Source organism: Danio rerio, chromosome 6 (assembly GCF_049306965.1).
Source record: "Danio rerio strain Tuebingen ecotype United States chromosome 6, GRCz12tu, whole genome shotgun sequence".
Classification (NCBI taxonomy): domain Eukaryota; kingdom Metazoa; phylum Chordata; class Actinopteri; order Cypriniformes; family Danionidae; genus Danio; species Danio rerio.
This window is the reverse complement of record NC_133181.1, coordinates 30,690,034-30,711,018: the sequence shown is the minus strand read 5'-3', so window position 1 is coordinate 30,711,018 and position 20,985 is coordinate 30,690,034. Positions and strand designations below refer to the sequence as shown.

The 20,985-nt window shown below is 36.7% G+C and overlaps 4 protein-coding genes and 1 long non-coding RNA gene across 21 annotated transcripts in view; all 5 read right to left on the bottom strand.

The window, feature by feature from the left end:
* The window catches only part of lpp (LIM domain containing preferred translocation partner in lipoma), a 497,264-nt gene extending 483,597 nt beyond the window's left edge, over positions 1-13,667 (bottom strand). For 3 of the 15 annotated variants that reach the window (XM_073953328.1, XM_073953327.1, XM_073953334.1), the window contains exons 1-3: positions 13,291-13,621; positions 13,148-13,192; positions 11,772-12,001 (exon numbers count right to left, since the gene is read on the bottom strand). The gene's annotated coding sequence lies outside the window, so the exon portion shown is untranslated. Of the gene's footprint in view, positions 1-11,478; positions 11,577-11,771; positions 12,002-13,147; positions 13,193-13,290 lie in introns of all 15 variants that reach the window. The other 12 variants (XM_073953329.1, XM_073953325.1, XM_073953331.1 and 9 more) reach the window with 12 other exon arrangements.
* The window catches only part of LOC141386287 (uncharacterized), an 816,166-nt gene that overhangs the window by 267,232 nt on the left and 527,949 nt on the right, over positions 1-20,985 (bottom strand). The gene's annotated exons all lie outside the window — the stretch shown is intronic.
* On the bottom strand, positions 2,437-3,729 carry si:ch73-14h10.2. 2 transcript variants are annotated; one of them, NR_135184.1, is made up of 4 exons: positions 3,620-3,729; positions 3,245-3,307; positions 3,070-3,164; positions 2,437-3,002 (listed from the first exon to the last, which is right to left on the bottom strand). It is a non-coding gene; the product is annotated as a si:ch73-14h10.2 (long non-coding RNA). The 2 variants fall into 2 exon arrangements; NR_135185.1 differs by having other exon boundaries at positions 3,070-3,135.
* On the bottom strand, positions 4,329-7,109 carry smx5. Its single transcript, NM_131496.2, has 5 exons — positions 7,031-7,109; positions 6,547-6,614; positions 6,404-6,434; positions 6,252-6,311; positions 4,329-5,389 (listed from the first exon to the last, which is right to left on the bottom strand). The coding sequence occupies exons 1-5, from the start codon at positions 7,031-7,033 to the stop codon at positions 5,264-5,266; spliced, it is 288 nt and encodes a 95-aa protein (NP_571571.1). The 5' UTR covers positions 7,034-7,109; the 3' UTR covers positions 4,329-5,263.
* Positions 20,161-20,985, bottom strand: part of inpp5d (inositol polyphosphate-5-phosphatase D) — a 51,540-nt gene continuing 50,715 nt past the window's right edge. For both annotated transcript variants that reach the window (XM_021474094.3, XM_068219213.2), the window contains one exon: positions 20,161-20,562. In XM_021474094.3, coding sequence (XP_021329769.1) covers positions 20,516-20,562 — 47 coding nt within the window. In that variant the 3' untranslated portion in view covers positions 20,161-20,515. The remainder of the gene's footprint in view (positions 20,563-20,985) is intronic.

Below are 20,985 nucleotides of genomic sequence, written 5' to 3'. Positions count from 1 at the left end.
TGGACAAAACTTGGCTGCTACAAAACAATAGCAACTCAAATGACCATTCGCTACAACTAATGTTTGCTGAACAGCGTCTCTGAATACACATTGAACACTGAAAATGGGCTTTAACTGGCAAGAATTGGGGTAAAGCTACAATTCACACAGACTCGCAAACACTAGAAAATAAAAGACTGGAATAAGGTTGACTGGTCTAATAGGTCAGGTCACTCAAGGTCAGAAATAGCCATAAACAACATGGAAGAATGGATCCATCCTGCCTTGCATCAACAGTCCAGAATGGTAGTTGTGGTATAACTTGTGGAGGAAAGTGTCTTGGCATACTTTGGGCCCCTAGTATCAACTGAGCATTGTTTAAATACCACAGTTTATCAGAGTATTGATGCTTGCCATGTCCAAACCATTCCACTACGCCATTACACTTACATGTGCTCACCATTTCATTTCAATAACGAAACTTTAAGATGAACTAGCATCAAAGGTGTGTAAACAAATCTGTACATTTAATCATTATTAACCAAAATTTAATTTATTAATCTTGCATATTTCTAACAATTTATCCCTAAGAAAGTGGCCGGTGTGTGTATTTAGGGGCAGAATGAGCAAAAGAAAGACAGTGAAGCCTTTGTCAGCCTTATTTTTCTAATCCCATTCACAATTCTCCTTATATAATTTAATTATACAACATTTCTAACATCTGAATCAATTCAAAGTTCAAAGAAATACGTCATTGCGGATTATTCTCTAGTACATTTCTTTCTTGGCCTTTAAAATTATTTATTTATTACTTTAAAACTTTTTTTTTTTCCATACTTAGAATTATGGGTAGTCTTGTATTATACAACAAAGGCAGAATTGTTAGAGAGTCAAGGTAAAAAGCAGGGAACCAAATCGCCACAAGCCTGAGGTAGTGAAATGGAACACTGGAAGCTCCACACCTCTGTTGTATCAGTTCCTTTTAAAAAGCACTAAAGTATAGAGTAACACGACAAAAGAATAACCCACAGAAGCTTAACAGCTTAGTTTTCTGACATTTTTCATAAGTTATACATGTAGTCAACAAATGACAAGCAACTCCATCAAAAACACAATTACTTTTTTTATATATACATATATACACAAAAGACATGATTTTTCACTCCGCAACTACTGCTCAGATGGAAAGAGCACACATTACTATAGTTTGTACCATCTAAAATATATCATGTAATGTGAGATGTCATAGCAACAACAAAAAGCTTACGAGATGCATACAACACAAGGTCATATTATGCAAACCTGCAGTATAACAAAAGTTGATCAGGGGGTTAAGGGGAGGAATCAGAAATCTGCTTTACAAACCAAAGGTATCAGATCCTGTTGTGTTACACTGGAACAGGCCTGGGACTTTTTGCTTCCCTATGAACCAAAACATACAGCGTTTTAGCCTAGAATGCAAAAATACAACACGCACGTTTTTCCACCATGAAGGGGAATTTCCACTGACCTCTATTGTTTTTATACTGAGCCAATATAATCTAGCTGTTAGCTGTAGTTGTTTTAAGTATTGCTCTTTGGAAACAGGGCCACTGACATTTAAGGTTAACTAGTTATGAATTCTATAGCTAATAAAATCTCACTTTCTGCAATTTTACTATAGTCAATATTTTAAGGGAATCAAAACTTTAAAGAGTTTTCCTAAAACCATTGAACACCCATTCTCATCTTAGGATAACAAAATAATTCAATCCACTTCAATTTTGCATTTTTCAAGACATTTTTAATGCGTCTTCCACTTCTGGGTATACATTTTAACTAAAATAAGACTAAGCAGCACATATAGATGTTTAACTATATTAGTGAGGACATCTTAATCTTACCCTATATTGAACAGAACCCTTACAGAAATCTGGAAAAACACAATGGGTTTAATAAAACATGCTTTGACACTTGAAGCTAAGCTTGTCAGTGTTAAAAAGATCCAAAATGTCCTCACCATGTACTATGTAGAGTAAAACCTGTATTCATACACCAGTTACTCAAACTAAATATTGTCATGAAGCCTGCATTCAAAATTGTTTTGTGTTAGTAGGTATTTTTAATAATTAATTACTCCACAAGCACTTAAAAGAATATCTTTCTATATACACAAGAGGTAATGCGTGTCTACGAATGTATATTTGCCTACTTTTCAAATTTAGACTTCTTTCTTCACATTCTGCATTCACTGATGATTTTATAATGAATAAAGTTATAGCTCACAAATATTGTAGTCTGAATTCCTGCTGGGGGAAACAACAATAGCTACAAATCGCAAATGTCCGATCTTTTCCACGACAAACTCCATTTAAAAAGTACAAACCAAAGCCCACACACTTAATAGTTTCACTCAAGACATTCAATTGGGATTTGTTGGTTTTAATTCACCATAAACAGAAGACACATAACCAAAGGTTCATTAAAACTAATATGATTTTTATTAGAACTTTTTAAACAACTCCATTCCTATGATTGTCTCTATTACTTTTTCATTGTTTGATTTGTTTTTAAGCAGAGTCTGGAATCCTAGAATTTGCACATCTGCAACATCTATAATATATCTCCAGTCAGATGCTAAATGTAAATTTAGATAAAGTCTTAAAGATAAGACATTTTATGATTTGAGAATTCTCCTTTTAAAAGGGCATTTATCAGATCCTTTTAAACAGTGAATTTCCAGATGCAACGCACTTTAAAACAAAATATTTTGTAAACCTTGCATGTCCTGTCTGCATAAAATGGTTTTGTGAGAGAGGGTCTCCATTAAACAAACTAAAAAAGTAAATACATATGGTTTATTTACACGTTTTACAGACAGCTGAATTAAAAAATAAAATCCTTAAAATCCAGTCAAAAGGAGAACAGATCACCATACATTGACTAATATCTCAAGCTGCTTCTTCCACTTCAAAATCATAAACTAGAGTATCATTGAGGTCCTCAGGTCCGAGAATCCAATGATGTTTCTTCTGAGTAGAAACCTAAGAAAAACCAAAGTTTGTCACTGCAAACATAAAAACCCATTTTGGTTCTTTACAACAATCATACCTTCTCTACCAACAGTTCATGGAGTAAGGAGTTCAAAGCAGAACCTTTGGCAATGCAGTCTTTCATCTAAACGAGGAGGTAATGTCAACAGGCAGCTATATTGGTCAATAACTCATAATTAGTTAAGCAGTTAAATATGCTAGTTGATATAAACGGAGTCTTCGTCTAAACTTACTTCTCTGTGGTGTAGTTCAGAACACTCGTCATCCATGTCGAAGTTCTCATTCATACATTGATCCTAAAAGAGCCATTTGAATGTTTTATTATCCAGTCATGAAATCAGTGTTCTATGCGGTAACCAATTTTATAATTAAGTATAAAGGCGAACAATACTTGAACCCTGAGATGTAGTGCTAAACACACACACAAAAAAAAAACATTGAAAAAAGAAATCTTTACAAAGTGAACTCCGCATTGGATTTACATCGCCAAATTTGAGTGTTATGAAAATTACGGTCCATTGTGGCTTAATTAACTTTTAGAGTTTACACTGGATGTGTGAAGGAGAAATAAACAATTTAAAAAAGCATATAAAAATAATCACACCTACCATCCTCATTAAACTCGTAGGCCTATCTGTTTATTTTAAGAGTAACCTGCGAACCTGACCAAGAAAACGAACAAACCGGCTGATGGCAATTTGACTATTTTGTGGTTCAGCCGGTTCAAACTAATTAACATTTTTTTATTGGTAGCTAATTAGCGAATGCTTAAAAGGGTACTCTAAACTACTATAATAAAATTAATTAGAAGCTGTTAAAATATATTGTGACTGAAAAAAATCCTGTGAATGTTACTTAAACTTTTTAGAATGCAACTTTAAAGTGAACTGTGCTATAAACAAATTAAGAAATATATTCGTGTTTTTTTTTTCCTTAATATTTTTCGCCGCACACCCTGTGGTACTTTTAGGGATTTAAAATTACTAAATGTAAGGCAAGGTGTATCCTACTGAAGAAAAATGAATAAATTATCAAAATTGAAAATCATGGCTTGTCACGGTTTAAAGTACTATGCAAAATGACACTCAAAAAATCTTTACTACTATATAAAAAAATAAAATAGTAACCCTCCCTAATATGAATATTTAATAAATTACATACATTGTAAAAACGACAACAAATGTTTTCATTACTTTCCTTTTTTAAGTTAATCAGTTTAACTTAACATATTTGTCATTTGACTTATAGAAATGTAGATGACAATTTATTTTGAACTAAAACACCTAAACATATTTTTGTAGTGTGGTCTACATTCGCTTTGATAAAGCCATGATTACTTTATTAGCGCATAAAAGTGCCTAAAAAACACAAAACAAAGGCACTGGTATATTTTAGGAACAGTAACTACGAGTTTCTTTTACTCTAAACAACTTACTTTTTTGTTTGGGACTAGGCTGTAAACTACAGGTGTCAAATTCAGTTCCTGGGGGGGCTGCAGCTCTGCACTGTTTAGTTCAGTTTAAGTAAGCACAACCAGATTAAAGTAATTAAATCTTTCGGGCTTCTTTGAAACCCAACCCTGCTCCAATACACTTGGAACTGAACTGTGCAGGGCTGCAGCACTCCAGGAATTGAGTTTGACACCTCTGCTAAACTATCCATTCACCTTAACCCAAGGGTGTCCAAACTCAATCTTGGAGGGCCGGTGTCCTGGAGATTTTAGCTCCAACCTGCCTCAACACATCTGCAATTATGTTTTTAGTAAGAGCTTGATTAGCTAGCCCTGGTGTGTCTGATTGGGTATGGAACTAAACTTTGCAGGACACCAGCCCTACAGGACCGAGTTTGGACATGCCTGCCTAAACCAAAACACCAGCATTCCACGAACATAATTTGTAAAATGCTGTCAGCTGAACTCCAACAATGGACGATTTTTTCCACCAAAAGGAAAGTGTGAAAACAGAGGAAAATACTTTATTTTTGCATCAATGTGTGAACCTAACTAAAAGTCATTGGTATGCAGTACAGAACTTTACCAACACTCATTAAAAGCACACAACCACTAACTTGTGAAGTAAAAAAAAAAAAACAGTAAATCACACCCTCAATAACAGGCTTCACATGACGTAAAAATGAAAGAGAAAAAAAAAACTTTACATGTTTTAGGTAAGAAAAACATTTAAATCAACAAAACTCCACAGATGATGCTTCTGAACATTGGAACAAAACCAAACTATTCTCAAATATAAACATTATTGTTTCTGTTGTGTAGCTTCTTTGCGTGCAGCATCCTGTAGTAGCTGTGTGTCCACTTCATCTGCAGGAAGCTGAACGTATCGCACCACTGATCCACGAATGAAGCAGTTCTTCACAGACAACTACAACAAAACAATATTAGAGTCATCTATATACACCAAAGTTCTCCTTGTTGAGCACCTACATCACTATGACAATTCATAAATCACAGACTTAATAACCTGATCTACATTAATTTAGGAATCAATTCAATTATCAGGGTTCCCTCTTTAACCCTTTAGCTGCCTGCTCTATCAAATGGTTGACCGTATTTTCACCGTTTTAAATAATGGTTTTCACTACACAGCATTGTTGGTTTACAAAAAAAAATCCTGTTGCAATTCTACACTTGCTTTCTAGTTAGTTTTTTTGACAATAAAACCAAAGCAATGTTATATGAGAATCTGAAAATATTTTATTGCATATTTCAAAAAATAAAGATGACTTAGTATTCAAAAAAAAATTTTATTTTGAATATTCTTTAAAATAAATTGGTCCTACACTTGCTATTTTCAGATTTTTCATAGTATTAATTTCTGTACTTTTACCATAAACCAATATATCAACCATGACATGAACATAACAGGCTTCTGTAGTGCTTATAAAAAATTGTAATATTAAATTAAAAATATATTGAAATGGTTTTAGCCATTTTATTACATTCATTTAATAGCCACTATGAGAACAACAAATGATAATTTACTTAATATAAAAAAAAAATACTTGCGGTTTGCATGGCTGTAAATATCAAATATATTTTAATAAAGAAAAGCTAAAATGTAAAGTAACAAACAAAAAATCCCTGTTATTCCATGAATCTGACAAAAATATATCAACATTTCCTAAATTTCAATGTCTGAAATGAACCTTTTAAAATTCCATGACATTGATAAAGATATTAGACCCAAGATTATGAGTGTAATTTTCATTTCATCCATTTCTCACCATGTGCGGATATTTCTCTGGATCAGTAACACTGATATCTGTCAGTTTGATGTTCAGGTACTGTGAGGGAAGAACAAATGACAAGATTAACTTAATCCTAAATCGCCCAATATTTGTTTATATTAATAAACGTGTGGAGTCAGTTTCCGTACCTGATCAACTGAATGTAATGTTCCACATATGCTGCAAAATAGATGTGTTCATAGTTTTACGAGCTGGCACATACATTATAAAATATGTATATTCAATTTCTAATTATATATATAATATTTGTAAAAGAAAGGTGAGCACTCACCTCAAGTCATTCTTGAGCTCCACCACAACATCTTTGCCAACCAAAGACTTGAAAAACGAGTAGAAGAGCTGAGAATAAACATTTGAAGGAATTACTCTCAAAATATGAGGCGGACAGCAAATAAGACATCGATAAAACGATTGAATCAAGTTTTATCAACAGACCAAATGAGAAATGTCAACAGCAAATAACACTGCTTTCTAAATTACGCAGGCAAATGAAATACCAAGACTTTAATATAATAGGAGTCAGCCAGAGTTGTTTCTGTTGGGCATTTAATTAAGGGGATAATCCTTGCTTGAGAATGTTGTTTTATTTGGCTATGAAGAAAGCTAGCGTTAGCTGTTAGCATGAAGCATTGTTTGTCTTTCTCGCGAACACAGTGGTCAAAAAAACCTAAATATGTTAAACAAATGGTCGTAGCACGTTTATTAATTCCTTAAACGTAAATTACTGTATGATATTGCTAAATAACAACACTTACCATTTTCACGCGGCTTTGTGCTTTAGATCACATACGTCATCAAAAAGCTGCCGGGTCTTTCACTCTGTGCTTCTATTGGCTAGAAGAATGAAGACGTAAAAATCCCATTGGTCGCGAAATTGTTGGCGTTTTGTTCTGTTTTTGCGTCATTTGTACTCATCTCAGTAAATTATTCCGCAATCGTTCATCACACAAAAGAGATTAAAAGGCGCATGTTCAATGGATGTGAAATATTTTCTTAAAACAGTCAACTTTATGCCCGAAGAGGTACATGACATGTCTGACACAGAGCTTGCTGATACACGTACATGGCTCCTCTTTTCTGGCAATTCCCTCTTTCGTCAGCAGATGGAGACAAATAATAATAAAGCACAGTCCAGGGCTCAGGTTAATCCTCTGCGTTATCCCCATTTATAAAACAAAAAAGCAGTCCACTTACAAAACGCTATATTGTAAAACAAAACAAAACCTCCACGACATGCTAATGATTATAATGTTTTTCACGATTATGTATTTATGTGCATCCAAAAAATGTAAATTCAGCCAATTTAATCAATTTACTTGTTTAAAACCATCTTGATCTTTCCATATTTTGAAGAACGTTGGGAACCTGTAACCATTGACTTTAATAGTATGACAAACAAATACTATGAATGTCAGTGCTTACAAGTTTTCAACATTTCTGAAAATAAAAATGGATTTTGGATTCTCTATAATTTAAAGATAAATGTTCCTAAACATATAGAGCCTTCTTATAACATTATGCTTTAATATGCATTCTCCTGTTTTTAAAAGCAAGCATTCTGAAAATTACCTAGAATGAATATAAGCAGGGATGGGCAGTATTTATGATAGGGTTGATGGAAATGGCTTAATGTTTTGTATTAAAAATACATTAATGTCTTTTATTTTTGTAGTTTAAAATATTGTAAAATACTTTGATGCTAAATGTTTGTCACTGAAACAAACAACATAACAATAAGTCCTACAATAAGTCCTACAAAAGGGACTAAGCCGAAAAGACAATGAATGAATAAATGAGTGGCGATTCCGATGCTGTTTCAAATGCCAGTAGTTGATCTGCAGATGCACTGTACTGTTAATGAAAAAGAAAGATGTACTGTATGCCTAAACATGTAAAAGTGACAACATGAGAAACGCACATTTAATAATTAAAAACTTCTGACAGGTTATACAGAAGGAACATGATATAATATATGAAAAGTTTATTTGCAAAAAAAGATAATTTTTTGAAAGTTTCAGAAATCATGTTTTTACACTGAGTATTAAAGAATCAGTTTAATGGTGAAGGGACTGATCAAATGGGCTTATTAATGAAAGGTTTGCCAACAAATATCATGTTCCTATTTAAAAATATTTTGTAGAATTTTTTAAAATACAAAAATACTGTATTTTATTTTGATACATTTTGTGGCTGAGGTATTTTGTAGTTTATTTTGATATACTTAAACTTATGGTTTTTGGTATTTTATTTTAAAATATATTTAAATGTTTTTGCCCAACCCTGATGATAAGCATTTAAAAACAACACATAAACACACAGACACAGGCTGCATCCGAAACCGCCTACTACTCAGTAGGTACTGCAGTTGAATTTAAACGTACTACTCAGCCGTTAGAAAAGTACGTTCTATACTGTATGAATGTGAAAAGTATGGATGGAATTCGGACGTACTACATCCGACATTTTGTCGTGGTCACGTGATCTACCTGCATCAGTTGCATCGCCTCCCTTCCATTCATGAATTCTCTCACGGGCATTATGGGATAGCGCAGCGTGCATGGGATGCGCACTTCAGAATCTAGCCAGAAGTAGTAAGTCATCCGGGTAATTCTTGCCTACTGATTTTCGAATTCTATAGCTGCGTCCCAAATCGCATACTTATGCACTATTCTACGCCATTTTGTAGTATTAATAGTGTAAGTAGTGTGTTCACACTGAAAACTCTAAAAATAATAAGAGCACTTTAATTTCCCGGATGATGCACTCATTCAGCCGCTAAAATGAAGTGTGTAATGATGGACACTTCACGCACTCAACGACCGCAGGTTTGCTTACGTAGCGGAAGAGGCGGAGCTATCGGACGCACATGTTGAATAACTTTATTTATTTTAGATGGTGAGAACAAAATTCTTCTACGAGAGTGATTATAGTGCCTCCCGATGGTGAATGCGGCAACACTCATGGCAGGTAATATTTGATAATTCGGTCGTTTATTTCACTGATTTGGCAACCGTCAAACGTCATCAGGGAAACGGTTTGAATTTCCGCTTAGTAAAAAAACATTAGTGTGCCATTTGGGACGACACTACATACATGTACTATCCTGTTGAGTGTGTAAGTGCATAAGTACATAGTGCATGAGTGCATAGTGTATAGTGTGCCATTTGGGACGCAGCTTATGAATTCGGACATACTATTCGGCTCGCATACTGATTTTAGCGTACTATATAAGTAGGAAGTATGCGGTTTCGGACGCAGCAATAGTCAATCTCACAAAAAAAGAGTCAGTTTGTTAATAGGCTGGCTACTATTTTCAGGTGCTGCATAATGTCATTGCACCTGCTGCAGCCATGGTACAGCAGCAACGCTCCTTGATTAATATATCAGAATGAGAGTATAGTTCATAGCCATTTCAACCTAGAAATTAGCAACATCTTAATTTCTGTCAGTCTTAGGGTGCTTTCACACCTATGAATCGATTCAGTTGTTCCGAAACAGAGATTAAAATTGTTACATTGTTGCTCTTTGCTCTTGGAGCGGTTCGCTTTCACACTGCAAAGTTTATAATCGGACCAAAAGAGCTAAAACAAGTCACGTGCAAGTAAACTCTTTTCGTCAGAGTGTCAGGGTTTATTTTGCAGTGTCCCGCTAAGCTGTCAGGAGAGGTGGTGGTTTGGTGGTGATTGACAGGGTGCGCGCGCGTGACGTGTCTGAGGAGAAATGTGGTGGGGAGGGGTGAGAAGGGTGCGCGACGATGCCTATTTGAGGACTGGGAGAGAGACGCGAGATTACCGGGAGATCATTACTCGTTTGCGGGCATCCAGAGACTCGCGAAACTTCCCACCCTACTCATAATTCTCTCTTCATATAGCCGTAAGCCTATTACATATCCATAAAACACTGTGATATAACCGCGCTCGAATCGGATCGCTTTCTCACTGCAATCGAACCGCTCCAGGGTTCGTTTCAATCGAGCCGAGACCACCTCATTCAAGCGATCTCGGAGCGATTACTTTGGCGCGGAACAGAGCGCGATTGCCCTGTTCACATATGCCAATCGAACCGCGCTAACTGGGCAAACGAGATACGTTCCGAAACAAAAGTGCAGGTGTGAAAGCACCCTTAGTACACCATGTAACTAGAAGAGTCAAGTTTTAAATTAAAAAAAAATATTTAAGCTCTTTTTTTTTATATTAATGATCAAGATGCTAAGGGTCTAATCCAATTAAATGATTTATGCTAAGCTAAGATAAAAGTGGTCCCACCAGACCCAGAGATTGGCTGAATGGATTGAGAACTGGTAAATCTCAATTGTTGAAATATAGGGAAGTTGTTGTAGAATTCCCGTCTTCAAAAAAGTGTTGTTTTTTACCTAATAGATTGTCATTTATACTTTTTAAAAAATCAGGTCACTGGGGTCTGATCTACCTCTGTGTGCCACTATATAGGCATAGCTGTTTATTCGGCTGCGGGGGAGCAGCCTGATCCTCTCCTCAAGGCTCAGATGTGTTTACTGGGCTGTTGTTCAGAGTTGATGCCTTCATGGTTTTTGCAAACAGTCTTATGCCCTCTCTGTGAATATGGGTATGATCATATAGGAGCTTTTGTGATATGCTGACAGTTGGCTGCGTGACCAGTGGGGGGTATTGGAGCAGAGATGTTGGTTATCACCATGTTGATGATCATTTGTGGGCCGTCTCTGCAAGGTAGAAGTGTTCTATGTAAGTTCCTGCAAGCTGTTCTTACCACACTGGTCAGGGTGTTAGTAACATCCACTTTCCTTGTGCTCAATAGCGGACTTTTTCTAATTTGGGGGTCTTAAGCAATTCCAGGTATGGGGCCTGAGCATTGAAACTCAAAACATTCTCTCTAGATATTTGCTTTCTCTGTGGATTAGTTTTCGTTTTTATGTAAAAAAAACTGTATGTTTAAAAGTATTTCAATATATATATATATATACATATATGAGTATATATATATATATATATATATATATATATATATATATATATATATATATATATATATATATATATATATATATATATATATTGAACAGGTGCCCTCTTTACAAGCTTATTATCTGGCATGTGTTTCAGCCTGAAAGCAGGATGGAGGAGGCAGCTTAGTTTCAATGTGTGTATTATTTCTACTTTTTCCCCCCAAATCGTCTCCAAATTCTCACTCTTGCAAATTGACCTACCTCTACCCTGATTGCAGGCAGACTGGCAGTGTCTTTGAAGCAATCACAGCACATGCATGTGCAGTACAGAAGGAACGTTCTATTATTCATGGGGGCCCCTGGTTTTGAAAAGAACTAATAACGTTAAAATCTTAATGGTTATAGAACGATTTTACAAGATATGACAGCATTGATTGGCCAGGGCCCTAAGCGGATGCTTGCCTCGCTTCTTGCTTATGTCTGCCCTTGCTTGTGTAAAGTTAATTTGTTCCAGTGTGAAAAATGATGTGTGATAGAGCACCCAACAGTCTCACTTGCAGCAGTCTCAAGACAGCGTTTAAGGAGGGACAGCAGAACCTCTTCACTAATCTCTCTGCAAACAGTCATCAATGGTTGATGTGGGTGCAGTTGGAGTCTAAGAGGATGATGATGTAGTCTTTTTTCTATTGTTCTCCATCATTGTTTGCACCAAGTTGTAGCTGGTGGATGATGCTGAGTGCTGCTGCTGCTACTGTTCTTTCTCCTGACCCCTTGAGGTGATGAGCTGCAGGGGTGAAGGATCTTTGAGATTTTGTGTTGACACAATCTGGTGTTGAGTTAAGACTTTGGAGAAATCAGCAGTGGAGATGTTGTGCTCTGTTGTTTTGCGCGGAGTCTGTGCTTTGAAGCTGTATTAACTGGCTAGACAGTTAAGTCTCAGTTGAGTTGGCACCAATCTTGACTTTTAGGTAACTTGAAGGCAGCTCGACTTTAATTACTCTTTGTTGCCATGGTATTATGGAGTAGCTGAGCTTAACTCTTTCCATTATAAAGACACCACATCAATAAATACATAGCAATGAATAAATAATAATTAAAAATACAGTCTAACAGAACACTGCATCCCAAACAAGTAAGGTAATTCATGTAGCTACAATAAATAAATGCTATTATTACTATCGCAAGAAACCCAGTTCAACAACTGGCCCATCATTACAAGCTGAAGCGTCTACAGTAGGGCAGCACAATGTTAAAAAAAATAAAATAAAAACGACATTGCAATATTTAGTTTTTTTGCCATATATATTATATGAAAATAATTTTACAAGGTGACTGTATTTGGGCAGTTCATCTTCATACCCTAACCATACAAAACACTTAATTAATTTATATATATATATATATATATATATATATATATATATATATATATATATATATATATATATATATATAAAGTACAAAGACAAAACACTAAATTATTCTGAAATAATCTGCATATCTTTTGTAAAATATATCTCTGACAAAAAATAGCGCTGGGAATATTGTGAATTTCCTTTGTTTTCATAACTTCTAAGGTTAACTACCTTTTAATTTACTTTTATAGGGACACCTCCAATGTGAACCAGTGGACAGCTTAAGATGTTGCAGGCTGTTATTGCTAGACATTATTTAAATTTGATTGTTTGCATTAAAATGTAATTGTAATTGTGTAATTGTGATGTATATTGAATAATAAAAGTGAATATTTAGGGGAAAATGCGATTGTATTTTTTAAAAATCTATAAACATGTATAGATAGATAGATAGATAGATAGATAGATAGATAGACAGACAGACAGACAGACAGACAGACAGACAGACAGCATTGGAACAAAACAAAAAAGGTACCAAAAGGTGATCAAGTGAATTTTAAAGTTGATCTGCTTACTCGTATGGCATTTCGTCTTCACGTGTCTTCCCGCCTGTCAGTGCACTGCAAGTAAACACAGTCAATACGTTAGTTAACAGTTTTACAGCGAAAGTGAGCAAGCAACATTAAATAATCCGTACAAGCCGAAGAAAAACAAATACCTGTTTAACTGTTAACAGTCTGTTTTAACACACCATTAGTCTCATTCTCTTGCGAGTGTCCCGCCCGGTCTGCGGCCGCAGGAAATAACGTTAATGTTAACCGTTTGACTTTGAAACCTGAGACATTCTTACGGAAATTTAAATGTGTCAGAATACAACGCAGACAGCGATTTAAAATAAGCGATGAATCTAAATTAACCTACTGTACTCAAGTGTTTTTCATCTTCGCGAGAAGTCTTTAAAAGCACTGATAATCTACGCTATAATTCTTCGAAATATAACTTATTTAGAGTGATGCTGATCGCTAGGTCTCACCACCCAATCAAACGACGAGAAAACGCTGACGTCGGTGTGCCCTTGCTAGATTACCCGGGTGTAGCCAACTCGAAATCTGATTGGTTAAAGCAACAGGTTCATTGCTATTTATTTAATTTTTTTAACAGGAACCAGCATGTACAGTTTTCTTATACAACAAAATCACTTTACATTTCATAGCAAGAATGGAATAAATTAGAAAAAAAAATTTAAAGAAAAAGAAGGAAAAAAAACAGAGGAGAGGGTACATAATTGTCAAATTACATACAAAGATATTATGCACATTTTCCTATTTTAGTTATTAACAAGAGTTTTTAAATGCACTTTTACTACAGGAAATGCATTTATACAAACATTTGTGTGCAAAAATGTTAAAGAAGGAGCATATGTTAATTAATTGCTTTTCTACTTTTAGACTTATAAATCACTTTTATATACATTTGAATCTCTTTTCCTAGCACGATAAAGAGAAGTTTGCTTTTGGCAAACTTGGATTTATTTATGTGAAATTTACATAATAATAAAACAAATTTTATAATAAAACCAGCATCTTTTTTAGGAGCGATCCTTAACATAATAACCCAAAATCACAATTACTGTATAAGATAAACAAATGATTTTAATATACTATGAGCAATTAAAGCTTCAACATCAATCAAATTAGTTGAGTATATTGGCAAGACCAAAATACATGTGAAATTGTTTCATTAAAGCATATTTTTGTAGAAATATTTTTGTAAGATAAAGATTTATATTTCTTTAGCCCTGTTTGTATGCCACAGACACCTGCACTACTGACTCTGAAGGCCTCCAGGCAGATTTCTGGATTTCTTTGATGCTGCCAACGTGATTGCTGAAATATGATTGGTTAAAAGATCTAGTACAATACACTGGAAGCAGCGCAACCAAGAGAAACGTTTTGAAATGACTAGGAAAATATATTAAAAGTAATTTGGTGATTCTTATGTTTGATCTGTGTTTGGGCCAGCAGAGAAGACTTTGCCCATCACAGCTAAAATCCAGAATTTGTGCAAAGTAAACTGAAAGTTAACTGGCTTGTCAGCTAATCTGGCCTCATGGTGAAGGTCCCTAGGCTCTGGTTTCTACCTTGTGGTTTTAATGTTCTTTTGACCAATTTCTCTCTCACTCTCTGCAGCTTCTGGTTGGCCTCCAGGTGTCTGATGGTGGAAAAGAGCTATCAAAATCTTTTTATGTTGTGGTGTTTGGTCAGGTTCTTGAGCTGGTGGAAGCTTTACTTTTTAAACAGAAAGAACTTCTGCTTCAGATCAGCAATGTTATCTCTCAAGGCCTTTATCTTTGGAGATGCAGGACAGCTGGTGTGTCTGTCCACACCACAATGTCTCCACATAACCACAACCACACAGAATACTGAGCTATTCAGAAATGCTCAGGAACGCCTTTGGCAAATTGATACTCTGCCCTATACGAATGAAAAATCAGCCACTCGCTCCAAACATGACCAGTATGCTCTCTCGCTTCTTCAATCAGATACCACCAAGGTAGAAGTTAATGGAGTCATGCGCTATGCCACTCCCTTGCTCAGACGACCCAATGCTGAACTTCTTAAAGCCCCCAAAGATGCAGTGATGGCTAATCTCCGAAACACTGAGCGCAAGCTCGCTAAAGACCATAAGAAAGCTGAAGCTTACTGTTTGGAAATGAGAAGACTGCAGGAAGCTGGCTATGTGGCAGAGATATCAACAGAAGAAGCAGAGGAATCCCGGGAATCGTGGTACATCCCTCACCATATGGTGACACATAACGGCAAAGACAGAATAGTATTTAACTGTTCTTATTCCTACCAAGGGCAAGCTCTAAATGACATACTTTTACCTGGGCCCATCCTTGGTCCATCATTACTTGGTGTCTTACTGAGGTTCCGCGAACATCCTGTAGCCATTAGCGGAGATGTGAAAGGAATGTTCCACTAGGTTCGCCTCTTGCCTACTGATAAGTCTGTAGTACGCTTCCTGTGGAGAGATATGCAAAGGAGCAACCAACCCAAGATCTATGAATGGCAAGTCTTACCGTTCGGCACCACGTGCAGCCCGTGCTGTGCCATATATGCACTCCAGATGATTGCTCAGACCCACTCCGATGGAGACCCAGTACTGGAGAGTACAGTTAAAGGTTCCTTTTACGTGGATAACTGTCTCCATAGCCTTCAAACTGTTGCTGAAGCTAGAGCATTAGTAGACAACTTACGACAACTTTTGCTCACCTGTGGATTTGAGCTCCGTCAATGGGCCAGTAACAAACCAGAGGTCATTCAGCATCTCCCTCCTGATGCTAGATCTTCCAATAGCGAACTTTGGCTATCACAAAAGAGTACTGACCTCCTAGAAGGGACACTAGGGCTACTATGGAACTGCCTCTCAGACTCATTCAGTTACAAACCCAGCCAGATCGAATGCTTTGAGCCCACTTTACGCAATGTCTACAAAGTGTTGGCTTCTCAATATGATCCAATCGGTTATCTAATTCCATTTACAACTAGAGCGAAAGTACTGGTCCAGGATTTGTGGAAGACCAACCTAACATGGGATGACCCAATCACATCTGAGAGTTTGTTAAGCCGATGGCAAACCTGGCTACAAGAGCTCCAAGGTTTGAATCACATTGCAGTCCCCAGGTGCTACAGCCCCTCTGACTGGCAGGCAGACAAACTTAATCGGGAATTGCATATATTCTGCGATGCATCCGAAAGGGTTTACGGCTCTGTAGCCTACATGCGCACTGAAAATGATCAAGGACATGTGCACATTTCATTTGTGTTAGCCCGCTCAAGAGTAGCACCTCGGAAACAGATGACAATCCCCCGATTAGAATTGAGTGCAGCACTCACTGGGGCACAAGTAGCTAACATACTCCAAGAAGAATTAACTGTTGACATCAATCGCATCATTCTCTGGTCAGACTCATCTACAGTGCTACAATGGCTTAAATCTGACTCGTGCAGATACAAAGTCTTTGTTGGAACAAGAGTGGCCGAGATCCAGTCCCTTACCAACATTAATTCGTGGAGATATGTTGATTCAGCGAACAACCCTGCTGATGTCATAACCCGAGGTCAGACCTTAAACAGTTTGACGCCACCTTGCCACTGGATTAATGGACCACCATTTCTATATCAACCAGATTCATGCTGGCCCACTTTACCAGCAGATGAACCAGAACCAGTGACAGAATTAAAAAAGTCAGTAATCTGTCTGCATGTTCTTACCTGTCCAGACACCACCCTCCCTGATGTCAATCAATTCAGCACATGGGCTGAACTATTAAAAGCCACTGTGACATCCCTTCACGAGCGGCTACACCTCAAACCCAGCCGCAAGATGACTCAGGTAGTTACATTCTAGCAGAGAAACTTCTCCTACAAAAGTCTCAAAGAGATTCCTTTCCGGAAGAGTTTAAAGCTCTTACAACTAATAGACCATTACCATCCAACAGCAGATTAGCATCTTTATCACCTGAGTATGATGAGGTCAGTGGACTTATTAGGGTTGGAGGGAGGTTAAGACATGCTCATCATCTGGAACTAGACACGACACACCCTGTTGTTCTTGATCCACAACACTACCTCACAAAGCTTCTAATCAAGGATTATGATACCACCCTACTACATCCTGGACCAGAGCGAGTCTTCGCTGAGGTAAGAAGACGATACTGGATTCTGAGAGGAAGGGAAGCCATCAAGAAGCATCAATACTTGTGTACAGACTGCCAGAAATGGCGTGCTAAGCCAAAAATGCCTAAGATGGCTGACCTTCCACCGACACGTCTTCGTTTGTACAAACCCCCATTCTACTCCACTGGAATGGATTGCTTTGGCCCATTCACAGTGAAGATTGGCAGACGGACAGAGAAAAGGTGGGGAATAGTATTCAAATGTTTGACCACTCGTTGTCTCCATCTTGACCTAGTAGAAAGTCTTGATACAGACGCATTCCTAATGGCTCTCCGCAGATTCATATCACGAAGAGGGAAACCATTTGAGCTCCTTAGTGATAATGGGACAAACTTTGTTGGAGGAGACAAAGAATTGAGAGCAGCCTACGAATCTATGATTCCCCTACTCAGAGAGCAATTGGCAGAACAACAAATTACATTTAGATTTATCCCACCTGGAGCCCCTCATTTTGGGGGAGTTTGGGAACGGGAGGTTAAGTCAGTAAAACAGGCCCTTAAAGTAGTATTGAAGGATCTAACAGTGACTGAGACTGTACTGCGAACAGTGCTCATCGAGGTAGAAGGCATCCTAAATGCCAAGCCTCTGGGATATATGTCTTCCGATGTATCGGATCTGGACCCTATTACACCCAACATTCTTTTAATGGGTCGCCATGATTCTTCTCTCCCACAAGTATTTTACGACTCAAGTAATGTTCTGGGAACCAGAAGATGGAAACATAGTCAAATAGTTGCTGACCATTTTTGGTCTAGATTCATACACTACTATTTACCAAATTTACAAGAAAGGCAGAAGTGGCGCAAAGATGGTGGGGAAATTGGGCTAGACCAAGTGGTACTGATAGTGGACCCACAACTCCCACGAGCATGTTGGCCAGTAGGGAAAGTAACTAATACCTTTCCTGGACTTGATGGGCGAACCAGATCGGTTGAGGTTCAGGTACGCAACCGCACTTATGTTAGACCCGTATCTCGTTTAGTCCCTCTACCGAAACACACTGATGATGACCCTGTTAATCCCGATACTTAGTTAGGATATCTCACTATTTCAAATGTACTCACTTACATTTGGGGGCGGCTGTGTGAGAAAGCCCTTTAACGACCCCTAGAGGAAGGTTTCATGATAAGGAGTTCAGTGGCAAAAGGCAGTCATGACGGCTGGAGAGACACAGGCTGCCGATCGGCTGGCTGGACTGTGCAACCAATTTGTACATGTTTTACACCAGTGTGTAATTGATTATGGGTGAGTCCCTTTTGTTTGCTATCCCTTGATCCAGATAAATGTTCTGATTACTGTTATTGTCTTGTAAATCACACTGTATGTCTCGTGATTCCCACGTGCGCCATAACCGAAAGTGAAACCATATGTTATCAAACCCAACGATCTCATTTCGGACTTTGAACTGGATATTCACATTGATTCATAGTTTGATATAACCTATTTTATGTATCTATTTAATATATATCACCTGATTCAGTCAATAATTCGTAAAATGTTCACCTTTGGGTAGATTTAGCCTGTACAATAATACTAAATGGTCATTCCAATTGCTTACAACAGTATATTTAATTCACCATTGTCTTTATAATTCACAATTACTCAATGTATGTTTATTTGTATCTTAATTAATACGTTTGTTGTATAATTTACTGACATTAGCAATTGTTCCTCTTTGTATTTTTCTGTCTTATAGACCACATGTGTGTAATGACATTCCAGCTTGATTAAAATTACAAAACTGGGAATCCTTCTCCTGTTCTCTTACCGGAACTACCCCTTTCATCTTGTGTGCACGACACCTGAACCCCTGAGCGTCCCATACGCTCGTATAACAGGAGTCTTTGAGTTGAGGTCGGTGATGGTAATGAATGTGGTGCTGGGCTTATCTTCAGATTGGCTTTTTCCTTCAGGACCTTTCTGAACCTCCTAAAGCTTTCTAAAGTTTCTCTGGAATTCATGCTTTTTCTTGTCCTTGGACAAGGACTTAGCTATTGTGGCAGATGTCCATGGTCAGCTTTGTGTTGTTGTCTCATTCAGACTTGGTTGTCTACCTTTGTTAATGCCTCCTTTTTCCATACATGTCATGGCAGAGCAGAGGACGGTCTGCCACTCCGATGGGTGTTCAGTAAAGCACAAGCTACCCTACACTCTGTTGTATTCTGGTCCACTGTAGTCAGATAACATTGTTTCTGAGCTCTCTCTCAACATCATTCCTTTCATATTTTTTATATCTTTAGTTGAATTAATTTCTATTGGACAAATTGCCTCCAGTTCCTTTAAATTGTTTGTCTAAAAACCACCCAATTTGCTCTAAATTAAATCAAATGCTCAGAATGTTAGCTTAGCTAGCTATTAGCTTTATGTGTTTGATTGGATGCGGTTTTTAGTTGATATCAGTTTAGTTGATTTAAATTTAAATTTTAGAGGTCTTACCTTAATATCCTTCTGCTTCTATTGTTTATAGATGAGAATCAAATAGGTCAAGATTTTATGTCATAGAACACATACAAAAATTTACAGGTGAAAACATTGTTAAATCAGGAGTTGATTTTTTTTTTTTGTTTTTTTTTTTTGGGCAACTGCCATCAGAATTAGAAGTTTACTGAAACTGGCGACTATATGATCTGCAGCCAGCAACTATGGTAATGTTCTCCCCTCTTAATAACATATAAACACAAGAACAATGGCAAAAATCAAATCAATGATAACACATGAGATAATAAAATTACACTACTAAGATTAATGTCTAATTATAGTTCAGTGAAGGTGGTAGTAAGTTTTTTCCCCTGACTTGTTATAAATTGCATTAAATGTATTTAGAAATAACTAAATAAAAATACCAATGACTGTACAACACTTTGTTTAATTAAATGATTACAACTTTTTAATCTTCCCTATTTAATAATATATTTCAAGAACAATGTAACATTTAAACAGATGATGAAGATGATGAGGGAAGTTACGGATTGAGGATTACTGATTACTCAATTTATGACTATTCAAACTGTGAAGCATTCATTATCATTCTAAAATCAACAGAGGTTGCGTTTGTTGTCATTGTTTATGCACTTATTCAATCGAGTATTCTGAGATTAAGAAGCTTATGTTTTTGTCCAGTACAGAGTCTCAAGTATCAAAGATGAAGATCAGCGATGAAAGCTCTCCTGTTGTGAACCGTCAGTAGTCAGTAGTGGCACGTCACTTTAGCTGTCGACCCATCTTCAGAGGAGGCGTCTCAGAGTGCACTAAGGACAGATGGTGCAATTGAAAAGAAGGAAACGTGTTTAAATAAGTCATTCACAAATAAACCCACATGAAAAATACTATAGTGATATATGGTAAATACTATAGTGTTTTTGAATCATAATTTAATAAACTGTATATACTATCTGTATATATTAAGAGTATTCACAACACTTTGTTAATGAATACCGTAGTATCAACTATGATGAACTGATAAACTGTAATACTGCTGTAGTATACTGTACTTTAGTGCAGGGGTGCCAAACATAGAACACAGGGCCAAAGAACAAACATAGCTTAGGACATTTGTATTACAAAGTTGCCATGGGTAATTTCCAAATAATAAAAAAATTATATTTAAAAAGAATAATATATGTATATATATATATATATATATATATATATATATATATATATATATATAT

Coding starts and splice junctions, on each gene's coding strand:
- smx5 (NM_131496.2), bottom strand. Junction 6,435..6,546: donor GAGCTCAAGAATGACTTGAG/GTGAGTGCTCAC, acceptor TCTATTTTGCAG/CATATGTGGAACATTACATT. Junction 6,312..6,403: donor CATTACATTCAGTTGATCAG/GTACGGAAACTG, acceptor CTTCCCTCACAG/TACCTGAACATCAAACTGAC.